This window comes from Falco rusticolus, chromosome 5 (genome assembly GCF_015220075.1).
Source record: "Falco rusticolus isolate bFalRus1 chromosome 5, bFalRus1.pri, whole genome shotgun sequence".
Taxonomy (NCBI): Eukaryota; Metazoa; Chordata; class Aves; order Falconiformes; family Falconidae; genus Falco; species Falco rusticolus.
The window spans coordinates 53,370,402-53,392,600 of record NC_051191.1 but is presented as its reverse complement, the minus strand read 5'-3'; the positions used below and the strand labels follow the sequence as shown (position 1 = coordinate 53,392,600).

Below are 22,199 nucleotides of genomic sequence, written 5' to 3'. Positions count from 1 at the left end.
TTCCATAGTGAAAGTGAGTATAGCATTACTGTGTGGAAAGTGTTATAGGTTGTTCAGTGCAGTCCAGTTCTCACATCACATGGATAAACTATTCAACCTTCTGTCTTGCAGATTATCCTCACAGGAATTGTCCTACTGTCTCATAAAGTAGTCTGATGGCACTGTTATTACCTAGCTGATGGATTACCCAAGAGCCAAATCTACTCTGCAAGATGAAATATTTTCAACATAACGTAGATTTATATAGTTACCAGTACAGAAGATCACAGTGTTGTGTCACAGTAAGGGCAAGGGCAAGAAATGTTTTCCATAGCTAGAGAAACTTTGTTCACTCACACCTGCACTTACCCCCAGACATTTTTACGTTGATAAGGAGAACAACATTGGCCAAACTTGTGCTTTCTAAGAAAAAAAAAATAATTTTTGAGGGTGAGTGTTAGGTTGAAAATGAATGGCAGTGAGATCGCTGACCTCATTTTGGATCTCATACAGTTACACAATGCAGTGCTTTTTGGTAAACTGCCAAGTTTCCTAATGCCAGGATATACTGAGATACAAAGGAAAATCCCAGATGTTCGAATGTTCCATGAAGGCTAGGACATAGATGCATGGGGCAGAGGGTTATGCATCTCTTTTCAGCACCTTCTTTCCCAATCCCTGCTGATACCCACTTGCTTGGCATAAATAAATGCTTCTGTGTGGTGAGAAGTAATAAGATTTCATGTCTTGTTGTTGTATGCCCTTTCTTCTGGCAGGTTTTGATTGAGACAACTTGTTTTCCTTTGTTCCTTTCATTCTTTCAGAACTAAACATTGGAAAGTAAATATGGCCTAATACCTGTATTTAAACGTTTATGTCTGTAAAAGTAACCTAGGTGATTCTAAAATGAAATAACTGAACCTCAAGCTTAATTTTTGTTAGGAAAAAGAAAAAAAGAACCGGTCTTAACCAAACTGGCAAGCATGAATTTCTGGCAGAAGACTGGAGTGTTCAGTCTTGTTTTTGAGGATTATGGTAAATAATGGGCTATCCAGACTTATCTTCAAGCTAACACACTTAACTGCTGCCTTAGCATCAGGACACAGATGGATGAGAAAGATGACCCTGACCTCCAAAGACCCACATTCCTGTGCAAGGATAGAAGCATGATAATCAGGAAATGATGGTTATTAGTTACAGAAAATGCATTATTGTGAAAACCAGGAGAAAAGTGCTTATGAGAGGAAGTGATTGGATTATGGGGGAATGAGAGAATAAGACTAGGTCATTTCTGCTGAGTAAATTGCTGTGATTTATAAGAGAAAGGGTATAGTGATATCATGGCCTCATATTGACTAGATTCATTTCACAAACAAACCTAAATCAGAACGTGGCAGTTACCCAATGAATGAAACACAGTTTTAAAAAGGATGATTTTTTAAGACATAAAACACATTAGACACATTTCCTTTTCTAGTTTTCCTTCTAATTATACAGGTTATTTTGAAAATTTCTCTAAATTTCAGTATCATTCAGTTAATGTCTGATATTGTACTTTTCATGATAAAAATAAACCAGGTATTAATGCATAGATGTATTTTAGATATTTATCTTAAATACAGCACACTCAATTAGAGTTTTCTTGCAAAGATCTAAAAACATTTTAAATATAAACTGCATATGGCAAATTATCCATTTAAGTAACCTCAGGCTGGATAATTTGTAGGTTAGATTGTGCTTGAAAATTATTTCACACCATCAATGTCTAATGCATAAGCATAAAGTGGCTTCTGAAAAAAAGTATTGGGAGATAAAACGCCCCATTAATGTTGCAAAAAAGTAAAGGAAAATTGTCTTAGCAAACTTGGTTGGTTTGGAAACTAAGGCTCAAGAAGCTATATATATAATTTTATAGTGTTTTTCAGAAATTTCAGCTGGTAATAAAGATACTGCCACTGCCATAGTTACTGAAGGCAGTATTTACACTAAAAGGCACTGTTTGAGCAACAAATCTGACACGCGTTACCTGGAAAATAGGCTTAATTTGTGCTTATATAATTTTTAGGGAACTAAACTATAGTTCATAGTCCTATAGTTTTTGGGGAACATGCTTGCCCTTGTATTTTGCTTTGTGTCTTCTAACTCCCCACCCAACAGCCAGCCTTCTCTGAGCAGTCTCCTCTTTCACTACCCTCCTGTGCTTTCAGAGTTCATTCAGTTACACTCTTCATTCAGTTGTTCCATGCTATTCAGTATTTTTGGGGACTGCTTCCAATAGTTGAATCTGATCCTGCCTACAAAGTCTGCTAGATTCCTGCTAATCCCAGCACAGCAATCTACGTCCCGTAATCCAACACCCTAAACTTGTCATAGCATCTTATCAACTCAAATCTTCCTGTTGTATTCTGCAACCATGGTGCAAAATTTTCACCTTCACAGTGTGAAATTTTACGATTTCTCCTTATTAATCTTTCACACATAATTTCCATAGCTACATACCTCCTTCCATGCTATTTTTCCTTTTCCTAACCTGTTTTCTACCGAAAAAACTAAGTAGCCTCGTGTACACTACAATTTTCCTCATTAAGCCCTCTTACCTAATGATTAATGGTGAAAAGAATCATATTCATGTATTAATCATGTTTGAGAAAAGAGACTGCATATTCTGATTAGGATATATATGATACTTTTACCATTTTTTAGAATGGACTATTCACTGATATGTGTTAATCATAGCTGTATTTTTGATGGTAGGCTAAAAAAAAAGGCACCATGAAGCCAAGTTCTGGAAATCTCTTGTACAAATCTGTTGTTACTTCTATAACACTGATAGGTATCACAGTTTTCTTTTTTTATTGTAGACCCAAAAAAGGCACCATGGAGCCAAGTTCTGGCATTATCTACAAATCTGTTGTCACCTCTATTCCAAATTTTACTTTCCTGAACTTTACCACAGTCATTATAAAAAAGTAATACCACTTACTGAGAATTGCTGTGTTGTTATTATGATTGAAGTAATTTCTTATTCATGAATAAGAGATAACTAGCTTAATTCATATATCATCTTGACAAAAGGAAATTTTAGGAAAATCCCATTTCTTAATGTGAACATTCTTACATGAACATGCTTGCAATTCCTATAATTTTTGTGTGTGTGTTTTCCGGAGTTTCTCAACATGTTAAGAATAAGTTGAAAGAGAATCTAGAAAATATTTTTTTTCTGTATAAAATGCTTTGTTCTAGTACAAATTTTTTTCTAGCATGCAGAAGACCTTGTGTTTTTACAATTTCTTGTTCTTCAATGATTCATGTGACATAAACAAATATATTATGCTTGTCTATTTGTCTAAATAGTTATATATTTTTCTTGTGTCATGTAAAATATATATAAATTACTTATAATTAAAAAACCCTATAATTTCAGTTTAAGATGAAATTGCAGGGAGCTCATACTCTACAAAAGTATTAATTGCAATGGAAAATGTTTTTCTAAATCATACTCTATATATGAGAAAGAAAAAATGTTATAATTATCTAAACAGTGTCTAATGGTAGATTTGTGAAAAAGTTTTATTTTCAGGTTGAAAAATAATCTCTGCTGACCACTAAAATCACTGGGTTATTTTTTGTGAACTTCTTTGGCCATGATCCATGTACATATTTTTTTCTACAGCTCCAGATGGTCCTCCAGAAAATGTGACCGTGTTAGCTACATCTCCTCACAGTATTAATATCAGCTGGAGTGAACCTGTCATCATTACTGGACCAACATGCTACCTTATAGACATTACCTCAGTAAGGCAACTGTTTTATTGTTGGTAGTAATAGAGATGTTTGGTGATATAAATACCACAGTAGATGTTCTTACAGAAATTACAGGACAGACACAAACTAGGTTGAAAAACAATATGGCTGTGTCTATTTCCACATAAACTTCACATAGGAATTAGCTGTACATTTATAAATTTCTTAATGGGAGATAAATTAATTACTTGGTATTAAAAAATGTGTGATAATAATAGGTCTTGGAATGAAAAAAATATAGCTATAAATGTATACAGGAAAACAGTAGCTGAGCTTTGTGGAGGTGTACCTCTTTCTAACAATAATGATGCTGTTTACCTGTAAAAATAATTACTTTGGGATTTTTCTTCAGAGGAAGGAAAAGTTCATTGCCATGATTTTACAAACCACAAACCACAGTGCAGAGCCTAGGAAAAAGAGGTGACTTGTATAAGGTTTCACCATATCAGAGGGCAAAGTTTAGTCAAACTTGATTTCCCCCTTACCACTTGGTGCACTGCCCATCAGATTAGCTGTATTTTGGTAGCACAACAATAACACTTCTTTCTCTTTCACCTTTATAAGCAAAAAAAGGCTGACATAAGAGGAAAGCTGTAGTGGCCTTTCTCTTTTCATCCTCTGCTACCCTTACAATACTCCTTAAAACAACCATTAATAACTCATTTCCTTCCCTGTGGCAAGATATGAAACTTTCTAAGTTTGAGCACGTGAGAAGTTTTAAGTAGGATATAGGTTCCCTGTTCTTCCAGAAATTATAAAGACAGGGCTATCAGTGAAAATGGGGAGCAGTTTACCAGACTTTACCCAGGAAAATGCTGTTTGTAGCCTTAAAAATCTGGAATCAGTCTGTTAGATAATAGGAAAAAAAAATTAAAGACTACATCAAACTATTTAAAGGCTTTAAATAGAAAGCTTTTTTCAATTTTCTGAGAAGGCAGTAAGACTATTATGTGTATCTTTTCATTGTCTCTGAATCAGTTATAAGAATTAGAGATATGCTAAAATATTAATGCTGAGATTTTTGTGCAATCAAAACTTCTAAGGAGATCAATAAAAAAATGCCAAATATTTTTAAGCTCCTCTGTAAAGTTAAAAGACATAGAAATGTACAGACTTGCTACTTTCTCTTCCTCTGACTTAATTGTACAGTATGTAGAGTGCAATCTGTTCAGTTCTGAGCACACTTACCTACCATAACAGTAATATGACAGGATGAAGGATGTGCAATAACAAGGGGAATACTAACAGGGGAGGAATGATTCCTTGGCCAATTGAATAGGTCAATAGAAACTACATAACAATTTTTATTTCTTCTTTACTAAAGTTAGAGAAGACTTTTTCTTTGTCAAAAGTTCCTGTCGTTTTTGACTAAACAGCATTATAGTGCATCAACCGAAAAAATTATTTTCATGCTTTTGATAAAACTTCCAAATTCAGTTTTCAAAGTTTGATTTTTTGTGCGTGTAATATTTAATCAATATTTATGTAAACAATTTCTCCTCTGTCTGGTAATTCCTAAATTATAAAAAGGATATCATCTGGTTCTACACTATGAAAATTGTATAAATACCTTATAAATATGTTACTGTAAAAATCATAAAGTAAGATGAACTATGGAATGCTTGATGTGAGCCTGACAGCATCCAGAAGGAACTTAAAAATCTGTTTTAAACGTTCGGTTTGAAGGGCTTTGGTTTTGTTTTTACAAAATGGATATTTTTTTCCAGATATTTTTCGGATATCTAGCTTTATGTTTGGGGATTCCTTGTAATCAGATGTTGTTTGTCTAATCATCAATAACTACAGGTGTCAGTTCTGTAGCTAATCATCTTAGTAGACAAATCTATTCCTTCTTAAAGGCCAATAAAGTTGTCACAACCTTTTTCAGTGGAAATTTCAGTATATATTTTATTGTCCCAGTGGGAAAATTTTTATGAAGACTCCAAATTCCACAAAATTTTTGTATGTACAACTTTACTCATTTTAATTCTAAACTGAGTATCTTTAAGGATTTATAAAATTAGTCTCACAGAACAGAATAATTTCAGATTTCTGCTCTGTGATGTCTTTATTCCTAAAAGGTAGTAATTAGTATTCATTAGTGAATTAGGGTTCTGTTTAAATTGCTAGGATGTTCCTTGCAGTTACATATTGACATACATAATGATGTAGTGGTGTGATTCTATTTTAGCTCTTTATAAACATTTATATGCCAGATGTTTGGTAGTCAGATGGGAAAAAGTGTTTCAGCTCTTGATGGCCATCCCAGAAAATGAATGTCTGTTTAGTCCATCAGAAAGTTTAGTTCAGGTTAATTCTCAGTGGGGATGTATGCATAACTGTCAAATAAAAGTTATGCTTGAACTATTCTAATATTTTAGCAGCTGTATTTAATACAGATTTCATCCAGTGGGAAAACTACTGTACAGCTACCTAATCCTCTTTTCAAATTACACACTGAAGAAACAGTAATGAAAACATCATTAACTGAAGTAGTGGGTATAGACATAAAAAGAATTTTGTAAATGATACTTGATCAAACACTAGAAAAGCTCCCATTTTTTTCTTTTTTTTAAGCTAACATTAAAAGTGATTAATTGACTATAAAGCCCAACACTGTCGATTTTGCTACAGAACTACAGATTATTTGAGATGTATGGATGATAGGGATCCCAAGACATAATCCAGTCCATATCCTGCTCTAACACAGAAACAAGTGTACCTAAAGTCTTACTCACAAATCATTCATTATCCTGTTCTTAAAAATGTCCAGAGCTGAAAATTGCTCAGTAACCCTCAATAGATTGTTCTAGGTTTTAGATATTTAGATATATCATTGCAGTTTTTGCAGTTTTTAATTCTAATCTTTTTTTAGTGCAAATATAATTTCTATTTGTGTTTTCATGAACACTATAAACAATGGTATATCTTAAATTTAATAACATCATTTTTTATATTTTGAAGTTGTTACTGTCTTCCACCACCCTCCCTTTTCTAGATTTAACTCAAATTATTTCTCCTTTCCAGCTTTTCTAGTGAGAGGATGCTCCTTCCCCACTGTCTTACAAGTATTGCTTCTATTAATATATCCCAAGATGAATACCACTTTCTGCAGTCATAACATTATATATTGCTGCCCAATTTTAATTTTGTTTTTTGTATTCCAAACAATTTTCTGCTATTCCAAACAATTTTCTGCTATATAGCTGCATATCTTCTGGATCTTTGCCTACTTTGATTCCCATTTCAGGTTGCTACAGCTCCCCTGGACCAGTGTCTACTAATTGATTCATGTTTGCTTGGTGGAAGACAGCACCAAGCAAACAGCCCATTTCCTTAATCCCATACTATGTGAAGTGGTGAAGAGGCAACACATGGGTGAGATGGGAGTGCACTCACCTGTGCAGCTTTCTGGTCTTGATTGCTGGAGAATTTTTGTGAACACTTTTATGTAAATGGTTAGAAAAGTGGAAAGATAAAAGTTAAATAAGGTGTTCAAATAATAATGTCCTGCTTTCAGCTCTTTCAAGTCTTGTAATAATTTTTTTAAAAAATATTATTTTACAGGTAGATAATGACAATTATAAAGCTCAATTTCTGAAGACAAATGAAGAGGGTAAAGTCTTAGAAATTTCTGATTTAAAAGCATTTACAAGGTATTCGGTAGTAATCATTGCCTTTACGGGGGATGTTAATGCTGCACTCCTTGAAGGGCAGGCTAGTTCTCCAGTAATTGTCTCCACTTTTGAAGCAGGTTTGTATTTTTCTCTATATACATCCAACTTTGCAGTTTTTCTTTCATCTGACAAATAAATGAGAGTTTTGAACACATGGTGCACTTTTAATGAAAATTTTTACTCACAGTGGTTTTTTTAATATTTAAAAAGGTGGCAGTCAATGAAAAAAGTGATGGTGATAATAAGTGCTAAGACTTACCTTTAGGGTAAGACACTTTTTTTTTTTTTTTTTTGAGGACACAATCTGTGTATTCTCTGTGGAAGGAGGTTGCTAGTGAAGGCCCACAGGGATCTGTGCTCCAGTCAGCTCTTCCACAGATTCAAAACACTCTGGAGGAATGGGGTAGATATTAAGGTGACAAAAGTTGCTGATGCTATTAAGTTACTCAGAGAAATAAAACTGAGAGGTGAGAGTGAGGAACTGTGTAAGGACCTCATGATTCTGAGAGGCTACATTACAGAAGAGTAGATAGCATTTACTTAGGAAAATATAAACAGATGTACATGGGGAAGACATAATTCTAGCTTTACATACATAGCTCCTGGTTATGTTCTGTCTGCTATCTTTGCTGGGTTTGAATTGTTCACTAAGGATATATATAAACAAACAAACAAAGCAATAAAAATATTTTCTGAAAAGATACTGAAGTTTCATTTCAGACTAATTATCAACTGTGTATAAACTACAGTTGCCTTATATCTAGTGAGATTAGCTGCAGATCAACTTTTTTAGCTATATATGAAGGTTGATTTCAGATTTAGACATACTACACAGTGATTGTATTTATCATTTATCTTTTGTTTAAAGTCCCTAATGAGTGTGTGTATATTATGTATAATGCCTTTAATACATTAAATTGTAAGGATTTCATTACCTGTTTATATCCCTGGAGGCTGATATGGTCTTTTACTTTGGAAGAATGATTGAAGATTAAATTAGGTGGTAACTGGGTCTGTCCTATGAGCTATCTTTTTTGGTAGCCCTCTCTCTTATGTAAAAATGTGATATGTTAGTATGTGCAGTAACCTTAGAGTTACTCATCTCACCTCATCTGTTTGTATAGTCTAGCATATGGCTGACTTACTCCAGGGAAGTCTGAGTAAGCATTTGTTGGCTGGTGTAAAAAAACTGGAAGGTATGACAACTGCTTCTAAATCCGTGGCTGAGGGAATGTGTTTACCTTCAGTTGCTTGATTTCACTATTTAGAGGTCATGCTACATACTTGTCTGCTCAGGTAGAGCAATAAATATTTAGCTGCCTGGAAAGAATGTTATAGCCTTTTTTTTTTCAAATAGGGACACTGGGGAAATGATTTATAACTTTGCTGTCTTGAGAATAAACTACTGGAATAAGTTTCTGACAAAAAACTGTCTTTGGGAAAAATGCATGTTGTGTTTGTGTCTGGATATTGGCTAGTGGAAAATTTTTTCCTAAAGAGTTAGCTGTGATGAGCAGAGACTCTTAGGAGCATGGTGGCTTGTTTATATTGGGAGGGAGCTTGCTGTTGACAGAGGGCTTTCAGAAAGGGATAATCAAGACTAGCACTTGCTTCTCGCTTGTCAACCCATGCAACGATTTGTTTACACCGGATGTATTTCAAGGTATAATGATGCCTTCAGGCTTTCTGAGTAGAAAATCAGAAGAAGCTTTTCTGATAAAGACATTCCAAGGGCTATCTAAAAAATATTTTTAATATTTGTAGTATTAAATTCTATCATTAAGAATAGGATTTCACTAAATATTAAATTTTTATTCCTTATAAATATTTATATATGCAGTAAGGATTTGAGATTTCTTTAATAAAACCAGAAAATACCAATGAAAAAGTACTGATATACAAAAATATAATTTGTAACTTTTCAGGTTTTACTCTAATAGTAATAGTAGTAAACCGATTAAGTGGATCATTGAATTATTTATTTCAGTACCTGAAGACCCACCTAACAACATAACATTTCAGAAGATACCAGACGAAGTAACAAAGTTCCAAGTAACATTCGTGCCGCCATCTGAACCAAATGGAAATATTCAGGTGTATCAAGCTATGGTTTACAATGAAGATGACCCAGCTGCCATCCAGATCCACAACCTTAGTGTCATTGGTAAAACAGATCAGTCAGTTACTGCCATGATAGAAGGACTAAAAGGAGGACATACCTATAATGTCAGCGTAAGAACTGTTACTTTTTCTTTGGCATTTTTCTTTGGAATGAGTGAGAGATTAGTCTGAATAGGGAACTTAAACCTAGGCTGAATATGAGATTTTCATGGCAAGAATGTTAGCTGGGGTGTGAAGAGAGACAAGTCTGAGGAATGAGGGGAGCAATGAGAGGGTAGAGCAAGTGGGAACAGGACACATCACTAGTGGTTAGCTTTGTACTGTGGACCACCAGTTCATGTGCTAGCAAAGCAGCCTGTGGCACATCATCACAACTACAAGACTAAATTCCTCTCTTAATTCCACTACTTGCATTGCTCATTTGGCTTAGATGAAAGGTCCAGTTCTGCAAGGGAAGCTTGCTAGAAGTATGTGCATGAAGTCCTTTCAAATAATCAGCCTAGGACAGGAGAGGAGTCGACATAACTATTTAAGTGGGCATGTTTTTCTCCTTTTTGTAAGAGCTACAAGTGATGAAGTGTTACTGTACTTATGACTCTAAAGAAGTATGAAGTAAGTTCTAGCAGAGTATGAATGGCAAAAGGAGTGTTTCAGTATTCATTGTTGCTTCAAATATATCCAGACTTTGCTAGTTTGAAGCTCTTACAAATAAACATTAAAACAAGTGTTTGTTTTTTTAAGGTGTATGCAATTAATGGTGCTGGTGCAGGGCCAAAAATTCAATTGAAAATAACCATGGATATAAAAGGTATGTTTCATAAAATACCCTTTAGCTGAAATCTCTATAAATGCTGAAGAAATTGCTGTTACACCTGAGTACACAGTTGTGTGCCTTTGTCTTTTATTTAAAGATGGCATAATGTAGGAGCAGGAACTCATAACTGGCAGCCTTGAATTGCAGTGCTCAATTTTGCTGCATAACACTGATCATTTGCTATTCGTATCTGAGTAATACTGTAAACCATGTGCAAACTCAGTGAAGTAATCATACTGACCAGTATTTTAGTTACCATCAGCACACAGCTTAAAAGAATATCACAGAGGTATAGCTAAGTATACAGTATCACAGTTGTGGAAATAAATACAGTCATTGACGGAAATTCATTGAGAAACTGAGACTCAGTCTTTTGTTTTGTCTTTTAATTGAAAACTGATATGCAGAGGCAGTTATCAGAATACAGTTTTTAGAGGCTTAAGGCATTAAGTAGAACATTAAGTTTTCCCTGAACCTATGCTGAAGATTTGTCTTGCATAACACAGCTATGTGCCTCAACAAAGTACTTGTAGTGAAAACATTTTAAAACAAAACTTTGTGATATATCTTTGTTTAAAAACAGAACCACCACGACCTAAAAAGAAACCAACACCAGTTTATGATACCAATGGGGCATTACTCGTCACAGCTACAACAATTACAATCAGAATGCCAATATGTTATTACAGTGATGATCATGGCCCTATCAAGAAGATACAGGTTCTTGTTGTGGAAGCTGGAGGTAGAATTTTATAAGTTCTCTTGAAAATTGTTTTGAGGTTTTTTAATTTCTTTATTTTCAGGATGTTTGTCTTTTCTTTTTTTATTTCCTTTCTTGGGTCCCAGTAATTTCACTTTAGAAAGCAGCTAACAAAGTCACTTCAGCTGTGGCAACAGTACTAAGAGCAAAGTATCTTTCACAATACTTGTGGGCTGGCTACTGGATTTTGGGAACACTTGCCAATGAAGAATCACCCATGCTGTTTGAAGTCACCAAGATTATTCTGGCCCTATTGTTATCATTGTATTTTTTTATTGCCCATTTCCTTTAAAAAAAAAAAGTTTGGCATTTGTGAAAGGTAGATCAATCTGAAACTTTTTTTTGCAAGGTTATTCTTCTGTTGCTATTAGTGTTGCCTGCAAAAGAATGCAGTCATGTGCAGTTGATATTTCCATTTCAGAATGGGGGCAGAGGGATTTATGTAAATCCCTTCTGTAGACTGTGAGTTAGAATGGGTGTTCCCTTGTATGGACTGATGAACATTTACTCATATGAACTGCCATGATGCTCTTTTGAGTAATTGCCCACCAATGTGAGTGGGAATTTCATGACAGGACATCATATGGTCAGGCTTACTTTACCTAAAAAGGACAAATTCCAGTTATTTAATTCCCTTGTTTTGCTTGCTTTCAAAGCATAGAAGCATTCACACTAGGGGAATTCACATTATGTCTCTTGCCTTTTTCTGAATTTTGCATTTTAGCACTAATCCTACATACATTTACTTCATAGCTATTGCTGTGAAGATTCTCTTGAATGGATAGACATACAAATACCATGTTAAGCAACATTTTGAAGATTTTTCTTCTGAGTTGCTGGGTACTATCCACTTATGAAAATCTAGTCATTTCATTTATGAAACAGTCTTAAGAGTAAACTCATATTACTGTCTTTGCTAGCCGTGCTCAGTTTAAAATTCAAGTGACTCACTCTGAGTTAACAAAATATAGATAGTGTGGATAACAAGGAAATTTGGGTTCAAATGCAAATACAGTTATAGACTTAGTTTTGTAAACAGCAGTGATAGTGTGCTAAGCTCTTAAAAATATTAATTTCCTATTTAACTTCTTTAATTACAGTCTGGTTAGAATGTAAATTGTATCTGATTGTTTCTTTTCTTGATAATAGCTCAGCATGATGGGAATGTTTTTTTTCTTGATAATAGCTCAGCATGATGGGAATGTTACTAAGTGGTATGATGCCTACTTCAACAGACCAAGGCCATATTTTACAAATGAAGGCTTCCCAAACCCACCTTGTATAGAAGGAAAAGAAGATCTGAGTGGCAAAGAAGAGATATATGTCATAGGTGCTGATACTACATGTACAATACCAGGCAGTCAAGACAAAATATGTAATGGCCCACTGAAACCAAGAAAGCAGTACCTGTAAGTACATTTGTCTCTATGTTTGTCCAAGAGAAAGATTTAAGTGAAATACAGATTTACACAAACATATGAAACGTAGTTCAATTATCAAAAAGTGGAGACTGAAATGATCTTCGTGTGTCTCTAATTTTACATTTTTTGGCTGAGCATAAATATGTGTGACAAATCTTTTAAAGTGTTCCAGGTAACAAAAGATGATTACTGAGTTCTTAAATTAAATAAGACCAAATTCAATATAAGTAATTAATACAGTCTGATTACACATTTAATATATTGACACTGAGTCCTTGATGTCTGTCATAACATCAACTTAGCAGGTGAATAATGATTCCAGCTTTTATTTTACTAAACCTGAAAAATAGTTTTTCGTTTCTATATGAAATAATATTTAAGAAAATGCACATAAAATTTTATTTCATTAGGGTTTTTTGTTTTATTTCACAGATTTAAGTTCAGAGCAACTAACATTAAAGGACAGTTTACAGATTCTGACTATTCTGACCCTGTCAAAACATTAGGTAAGGACAGTGTCATTTATTAAGGTATTTCTCTACTTCCAAAGAATCTAGACAATTCCATATTTCTTTTTAGTGCAGTGGTTTCCCTGCAGTAAATATTCTCTATTTTTGTTGGACTATCTTAACCAGAATGGCTGAGGAAACATATCCACTCTTTTGTGTGTCCTTTTGAGGTTGCCAAGTGGTCTTACCTCAGCCTGGACTGTTCCATGAAGAAGCAGTACTGACAAAGTTTGTTAGCAGAGATTCAGTTATACCAATAAAAATACCATTTTAACAGGATAGGTCATCTTGCTTGGAGAACTGCCAAAAACTATACTGTTTGTGCAGTTTCCCTCTGTGTTGGATGTAGAGCTGTTAATGCATACTCTCCACAGTAAAAAACTGTCCAGATGGCCAGACCCAAAGAGTAGTGGTGAATGGAGTTACATCCAGCTGGTGGCTGGTCACAAGTGGTGTTCCCCAGGGCTCAGTACTGGGGCCAGTTCTGTTTAACATCTGTATCAATGATCTCGACAAAGGGATGAAGTGCAGCCTCACAAAGTTTGCAGACAACACCAAGTCGGGCAGAAGTGCTGATCTGCTTGAGGGCAGGCAGGCTCTGCAGAGGGAACTGGACAGGCTGGGCAAATGAGCCAAGCACGAGGTTCAACAAGGAGAAGTGCTGAGTCCTGCACTTGAGTCGCAACAACCCCACACAGCGCTACAGGCCTGGGGAAGAGCAGCTGGAAAGCTGCCTGGGGAAAGGACCTGGGGGTGCTGGCTGACAGCCGGCTGAACATGAGCCAGCAGTGTGCCCAGGTGGCCAAGAAGGCCAACAGCATCCTGGCTTGTATCCAAAACAGTGTGGCCAGCAGGACTTGGGAAATAATCGTCACCCTGTACTCAGCACTTATGAGGCCACACATCAGATAGTGTATTCAGTTTGGGCCCCTCACTACAAGAAAGACATTGAGGTGCTGGAGTGTGTCCAGAGAAGGGAAATGAAGCTGGTGAGGGGTCCGGAGCACAAGTCTTCTGAGCAGCGGCTGAGGGAACTGGGGTTGTTTAGTCTGGGGAAAAGAAGGCTCAGCAGAGACTTAATCACTCTCTACAACCACATGAAAGGAGATTGTAGGGAGATGGGTGTTGATCCCAACACAACTCTGCTCCCAAGTAACACGGGACAGGACAAGAGGAAATGGCCTCAAGTTGTACCAGAGGAGTTTTAGATTGGATATTAGGAAAAATTTCTTCACTGAAAGGGTGCTCAACCATTGGAACAGGCTGCTCAGAGAAGTGGTTGAGGTATTTAAAAGACATGTAGATGTGGCACTTAAGGACATGGTTTAGTGGTGGACTTGGAAGTCCTGGGTTAATGGTTGGACTTGATGATCTTAGAGATCTTTTCCAACCTAAACAATTCTATGATTCTGTGATTCTATTTCAGTGAGCCTAGTGTAGGAAATCTCTTGGCTGCAGATCATTCCTTCTAGTGGCAGCTCATCTGAGGGCATGACCCTTTAGCCCTTCATCCTTTAGACACAGGCAAAGCTTCATATTAATAAACTAATATTGTCTAATAGAATTCATCAGGTTCTGTTGTCACTCGCCAATAGTCCAGCTGTTATGGGGTCTCAAATCCAGCATAAATTCCTCCATGGCAGTGTTGAACTACCCCCAAAACTGGGAGTGAAGACTCTTGTAGCAGATCGCAATAAGATCTGTAAGTTCTTTTAATATATTGGTAAGCCAAAACTTTCTTAGCTAAGCATTAGCCCTGACTTTCTGAAAAGGGATCCGAAGACAACTGGTTGAGTACCCAGAAGAATTCTAGTGGGCACATATTTTTCATTTGGCATTCATCTTCTGTGATATGAGCTCCCTTATTCATCTAATCCATGTTAGAAATTTGTTACATGATCTGATACTGAAGATCCTGAAATGATAATTCACTACCTGAATATTCTGAAAGGATCTGGCACTGTATCTGTAGCCCTGAATGTTTTGGAAAGTGCAACACAAAAGTTGTCTTTATATGTTCTGAATTTGAAAGTTCTAAGCCAATGAAGCAAATAGTTTGCCAAGTAAGAGAAAGACAGTGTGTTCAGTCAGGGAAAACAAGTCTACTGGAAATTATCCAACTGTATCCAGTCCTCTGGGCAACTTTCTCCTTTCTAACAGAAAAGTCTGCAATGCTTGAAGAAATCATGCTTTAGTGGCAGGCAGATAGTGTAATTCATTTGCTTCTGTATTGCTACTGAAAACCCTTGACACATTCTCCTTTGATGTAGATCATAAAGAAGCAAGTTCTGTTTGTATGCTGAATAAAAAGCAATAGGAAAAATAATAGACCTGATAAATTCTTCAGTTATCCATGGCTCCTCATACCCATCCAGTGCCTTCTGTGCTAACATTTAACATCAAGCACTGCTTTTAAGATAGGCACTACAGCAAACTCCTGTCTAGCCTTAACTTCTAAATTTCAGAGCCTATCCAACAAAAAATAAAACTTAACTGGAACAGATAATTAAAAGTTTCTTCTATGCTTTCTTGCAAGTGTTGTGGAATCAACACCAAATTCATATATCACAAGTGATGCAGGTACTGCAGTTGAGTAGCCTTGAAGACACAGTACTGGCAATGCTATTACCAATGTCATCTTAAAAGAATAAAGGAATTTAGATTTTTTTAGACACATCTTCTTGTGAGACACATAACCTGAAGAACCCTGTCCAAGTGTTTCGTTACAGATGATGCTTTGGTTATATGAACTTCAGACTTGCTCTGGAAGCACAACCCAGAAAACATACCAGAAGGATAAGTAGCTCTTAGGTATCTCTATGACAAATTACTTCTATTCCACTTGTAACAACAGCATCTTTTCAGAAGAAATTTATGCTGCCTAAAATCAGAATTGCAATTTAATTTTAAATCAATTACCTTTTTTAAAATAATCACTGAAATTCATGTTTTTCCAGCATTACACTTTCCTTTTAGTAGATAAAACGCTGATTTGAAATTTGGCAGGGGCATTCATGGCAGTTCAAAAAACCCTACATTATTTTGGTTTCTGAGTCTACTTACAGAATAGGTAGGTCTTTGATCTGGAAAATCAGAAAGCTAACCTTGTATCTGTGCAATTCAATACTGCATGTTAAATATGTTTGAAGCAGAAAAAAATATGGAAAACCTATGAAAGACTTCTCTGTGGCAGGTGCAGATGCTCTTGTTAAACAATAGGAACTTTGCCATGGAGGAACACTGAAGCAGAAATTACTGGAATACACAGCTGCAATAATGATTTTTTGATTATGGTAAAGGATATGTTGTAATATGGTGCTCCCACTCAACCATACTTGGAGTACCACAGCTCTCCTCTTCAGCTGGAGAAGTGGAGTTTCTCCTTCATAACCCATGACTGACATTGCAAAAGTAACATCTATACTACGATGAAAGGTCAGGATTTTTCCATGAGATAATTAAGATGGGGTGACAATTACTATTTAAAATTCTAATACAAGACAGCCTATAACCTTTTCATGAACTCTGGTAGCTAGTTCAAAATCACTGTGGGGCAGCTGGTAGTCCTGTGTAAGTGTAGACTTTTTCCATATGAAATACAAAGCTGATGGGACAGGAAATAATTAAAATGGGGTTTCCTGACACTGCCTTTTGCATAAAAACCTACCTTATGATATTCTATTATTGCAGTTTGTTATCATGATGTATTGAGTTGCAGCACCTCAGAATTATACAACATGATGTCTTCTGTTTTCTCTCCTTTCCCTGGCCCATGATCATCTCTACAGACGTGTGTAGTCCTCCCCTGTTGCAAAGTAGAAGGAAATGTAATTTTTTGTTCTTGGTGGGTATTTTGCCAGCACTGTTTTGTTTAATAAGATCAATAATGTTTGGACTGATGTTAACTGTAGGGTTTAACATTGACTTCACTGTTTAGTGCAAAATAAATAGAACTGTTGTAGAGGCTCCTCTGTAGATTCTTCTGTTCTTCCATATTACTAACATTTGTGCCTCATCACAGAGATCAGTGAGTGGCAGGGACTTTTTCATTCCTTTTTTCCTTGCAACGCTGTTTATGTTCTTGCTTTTCTATTGTCTTTCCCTGGCCTAAATTGTTCTTACCTTATAGTGTCCAGTGTCGCATCTGAAACTTTGCTAATGGGGTGGAAGAATTATTTCAGGTATTTTGTAAACTGTACTTAATTCTGTTGTCTATCATTTCATACAGGTATGATATTACTTATTCATGTTGGTTTTGGTCTACAATAATCTCAGACTTTCTTCCAATAAATTTCTACCTAACCTACTGTTTACTATGCTGTATCATTGTAGCTGATTACTCCTGCCTATGTGTAGAACCATGCACTTGATCTAACAAAACTGCATCCTACTGTTTTAAGATTATTTCTTCAGCTAAATCAGGATTATTTTGAATTTTATTCATTTTCTCCAATGTACATGCAGTCCAGATCGTCCGCAACATACTCTCTAATCCAAAAATCAGAGCCTTTTGAGAGAAACAGAGGTAGGACTTTAGTGTTTCCCAGTGTGTCCTTGGGAGGATGTTGTCCCTTGAGCGGGAAATCTGTTTCATATAGCAGGAAGCAGTACATTTTTCTGTCCTTCCTGGAGGATGGACAGGAGCTAGGTTTTCTACAGTGGAAGCAAGTGGAGGTGAATGTCAGCATAGGTGGACAATAGCGGCAGTAGCAATCCCTTCGTTTTTGTATTTTCACTGTGTGCCTAAGGAAAAAAGAGGCTGAGACTTTTGAGATATGGACAGGATTACCAGGAAGGATGGGAAACTAAATGAGCTTCAGAAATTTAGCACCAAAGAGGTTCATAAAGAGGTCTAGAAACTACTGATTTACATGGTTTATCAGTCTCTGAATGAGCCTTCATTCTCACCTGTGTTGACTGATTAGAATACCAGCGCCTTTAGCTTTTTGTCATAGACACCTTTAAGATCACTTTTGACCTGCTGGTGGTTATTCCTAACAATATCACCAATTCCCACATAAATACAGAGCATGAGTTAATGGTCAGTGAGGTAGATTAATCCAGAAAGTTCAGATCCGATCACTGGGTGGGTTCCTTCAGCACCCTGAGGAGAGTATCTCCAAGAAGCCATCTTTTGTTTTGTGCCTGTGAGTGGTAGCTGCAAGCCTCATAGCTTTAGAGTTGCGGCTGTTCCTTCTCCGCTTCTGGAGCTTAATTACTCCTGGCTGCTAGAGTAGTGTGCCTGTTCTTGGATACACAGACTGAAGCAGGAGCTCAGCTCAGGCTGGTGTTAGGACTGTTGTTACTACAGTGTAGACCTACCTTAACCTGTTTAGCAGTAAAACTGAAAAGTGCCAGGGTCTGACTGCACATATTAGCATTATGTATTACATAGATCAGCAATACCTAGGAACCTTTACATAAATGGTTTCTGGTTTTGTTACATTTTTCTTTCCTGAGTAGCTCTTCAACTGACACAAAACGGATGCAGTTGTACAGAGGGAAAATTGTCTGTATCTCATTGTTCCCTGATTTTGCCCTGTCAGAAATCAAAATTGTAATCAATCTGCGAAGTATTAGATTTCCACTTTCTGTTACAGGTGAAGGACAGTCAGGAAGATCTGTAGAAGTTATCCTTGCTGTTACTTTGTGTATACTTTCAGTTGTTATTTTGGTGGCTGCAGCGTATACTTTTGCCAGGTGAGATTTATGTATCCATGCCATACCATGTTTGCAAGAACTCAGAAATGTTTTACAGACGAGTTGAAACAGTCCTATAAATGGAACCAATCTGTCATTTCAAAATTAATTGCATTTTCTTTTTTGTTTTTCTTTTCTTCTATGTAGAAACTTAAGGAGGGACTCACAAAAGCTTTAGTCTAGTGAGGCTAACCTCCATAGATGAAAGAGAAAAAACAACTTCTGCAGAGGGTAAATCAGAGCAGTAGCCTATCTTACCTTTTACAGCTACTTCTCTATTGACTTGAAGATACAGATCAGTGTCAGCTGGCTGCAGTTAGCATGATGGCTAACCCTTTTGACAGCTCAATATGAATTAAATACTCTAACTTCTGGTTTCTGTCTTACTAATACATTTATTAGTGAAATACATTGACATCTCACATGTGAAAGAGAAATTGACTTCTAATTCAAATTGTGAACAAAACGTCCATGTAAAGGAGCAGACTGGATACTGCATACATGATGTTTACTCATTTATCAGAAGTTCTGTTCTTCCTCATCTGCATCATTAAGGCACTCCCAATGAATTTGTGTAGGAAAGCTAAGAATATATAGGCTAGACACCTTCCGTATGAATTTTAGGCAAGGTAACTGTTGGACTTGACTAAATCACACTGTTGGAAGGAAGAGCAGAATAAAGGCCAAGGAAGGATTCCTGGCAACCATTTTTCAGTTTCAGCCTGTCTAATCAAAGTGTTCTTGGCATACGTGTTCTTAAATCTTTTGCCTGTTTATTTTTCACCATTATTTTCTGTTTAGAATTCGGCAAAAGCAAAAAGAGGGAGGCACATACTCCCCACGAGATGCTGAAATTATTGACACTAAGTTCAAACTGGATCAGTTGATCACAGTGGCAGACCTGGAACTGAAGGATGAGAGATTTACACGGTAAGCGTACTCCTTAGGCAAAACAGTAGTCCAAAGGGGCTGTAGCCATGACCCCTTTCTGACCTTTGCTTGTTTGGAAGTGTTTGTGGTGTTCTTATTTACACAGGTCACTGAGATCCTCTTTCAAAGAATGACCTCCATCCTCAAGACACTTCTCACTAGCTTTTAGAAAATCACTTAATCTTCAGCTCTTTTTACAGCAAGATAAAGATCTAAGTGCAAATCACTGTTTAATTGTGTTAGAAAAAAAAAGGGCAACATATTTTTAAACATGCAGAATTTCTGGGTTTTTTTGATGGCCCTGTTTTGTGTAGACTACAAAACTACATAAGCATTTTGAAAAAGTCAAACTCCCAGAAGTCCTGGCTAGCTAATTCAAGAACAAATCTGTCATTGTTTAATTGAGATTTAGAAAGTGTTTTTTTCACAAAGGGATTTGCATAACATCTGGGTTTCTGTGGAGCTCAGCACATTGGCTATCTTGACATCTGTTCCTTTAAGGTATATGCAGCAATTCCAGGCTATTCATATTTTCTGTCCAACAAAGAATCTTGTCAGCCATATTTATCAAAGGAAATCTGCTCTTTCAGACTCCCAGAAATACGAATATTATTCACTGAATAAATGTAATGATGATTCTAAATAATACATGACATCCAACTGAGTTAGAAATGTTTGGTGAACATTCTTTACCTGCCTGTATTTTCCCTGCTGTTTCACAGATGAAACACTGTGGTATGCAGTCTCCTTAAAGATGAGAAGCCTAAAAGTAGTCTTGCCCTAGCAGTCAGGCATCCTACTGTTGCAGACTAGGAGTAGCTGGAAGATGAAAGGTTGTAGCTGTTGACCTGTTTTGTTTGTGTGTAGATGTCTATGTGTGTGGTACAGAGTAAGCTGATTGCATGTACAAACCTGTTTAAAGTAGTGCACACAAGAATGGCTGCTTGTAACAGATGAGAAAACATACTATAAATCATCTGGAAATCATCGACATAATGCGTGTGGTATGTTCTGTGTGGGGTATATGTCATTCAGATAGCGTTGTATAGTACCTGCTAATAACAGCAGAAAACATTCTGTAAAGAGAGAACCATTGCCAATGCACTGTGATAACTGTGACTCATATGAATGATCTTGATGGATCTTCAAAATGGCCTTGTTTCCAAAGTGTTAGCTGAATAAGAATGGTACTAATTTTGTTTACATACTAAAGTGTTAATGGATTTTACTTCCAGATACTCTTCATTTTTCTTTAGACGCAAGGAGATATTTGTCATCCAGTAAGTTTTTATATTATTGAAGCAACGTGGTGTGTTTTCTGTGCTGTTCTCTGTGTGCTATATTGAACGATATAGTTAATCAAAACGAAATGTCCATCTTTGCAGCTATACTAATGGCAAACAGTGGTATTTGTCATTTTGAAATCATGTTTATTTTTAGTCTCTAATATTAAGGTATAACAGTTCCACGAGTATTTTGAAATAAATCAGGGCAATTTTTACATGGAAATTATAACACATGACAATACGGCACTGCTCTATACAACCTATCCTTGAAGCAAATGTAGTGCGAATGTAACATAAGAAACATGCTGTTTCTTTGCTTTGGCAGTTAGAATGTATGTAGTTAGGAGACGTTCTCTTTTTTTCTCAGCTGCCTTTGGTACACACACTGCAGCTGTTTTGTACTATGCTACTACAATCTCAGCAACATATCCACGAGTCAAATCCTTTTTCAGCTTGCGGAGTACTGTTCTGCCACTTTTCTGTCTAAATTGTGTGTAGTTTAGATTTGTATAGTCTCAAAACTCTATAGGGTGATTGCAAACTACAATATTTCATACCTATGTGCACTTCATTGTGTGATTTATGCACAGCAAGGCCTTTACTGAACAGTGCTTCAGCAGTTTTAGTTACATCACCCTTATTTTAATGAGTCAGTCTCACATTTTTGTTATCAATTTTTCATGTCCTTCCATCTGTATTTTTCTCTTTCCTCTTTCCCCGCTCCTTCAATGGCCAAAAGCAAACTCTGTTCTGCCATTCTTGTAAGGTACATGATGCAGCTGTTAAATTTTGGACTATTATTTTTCAAACAGTAGTGGTACTAAAGCTACAGCAGGCTCCTTGCCCAGGTTCTTTGTTGGACATTACAAGAAGCTGTTGAAGTGCAGGCACCAACTGAGAGTTCCTTGGGACAGGATTCATACCATCATTTCAACTGGAAGTCAGTAAATGTACTATGGGACTCTACTAGATAACATACATACAGTAATGAGGGGAAGGATATCCTTTATCTGCTCAAAACTTTTTAGTTTATTATGGCTTTTTTTTAAGCTTTAAAGAATGTTTCAGTATGTGTAAGAGTCTTTTCTGATAATGCCAGTGACCAAAAGAGACATTTTAGGTGTCTCTAATGCTGTCTCTCATATAAATACATCCTTCCTGGTAATGAGTGATATCAAGAAGCTACTAGAAGCTTCTT

At 36.2% G+C, this 22,199-nt stretch overlaps 1 protein-coding gene across 1 annotated transcript in view; it reads left to right on the top strand.

Annotated features, from left to right (window-relative positions):
- Positions 1 to 22,199, top strand: part of PTPRQ (protein tyrosine phosphatase receptor type Q) — a 141,864-nt gene that overhangs the window by 95,242 nt on the left and 24,423 nt on the right. The window contains exons 44-53 of the mRNA XM_037390645.1: positions 3,653 to 3,774; positions 7,351 to 7,537; positions 9,448 to 9,692; positions 10,323 to 10,389; positions 10,979 to 11,137; positions 12,342 to 12,564; positions 13,009 to 13,082; positions 18,686 to 18,785; positions 19,587 to 19,715; positions 20,951 to 20,995. Of these exons, the coding sequence (XP_037246542.1) occupies positions 3,653 to 3,774; positions 7,351 to 7,537; positions 9,448 to 9,692; positions 10,323 to 10,389; positions 10,979 to 11,137; positions 12,342 to 12,564; positions 13,009 to 13,082; positions 18,686 to 18,785; positions 19,587 to 19,715; positions 20,951 to 20,995 (1,351 nt within the window). The remainder of the gene's footprint in view (positions 1 to 3,652; positions 3,775 to 7,350; positions 7,538 to 9,447; positions 9,693 to 10,322; positions 10,390 to 10,978; positions 11,138 to 12,341; positions 12,565 to 13,008; positions 13,083 to 18,685; positions 18,786 to 19,586; positions 19,716 to 20,950; positions 20,996 to 22,199) is intronic.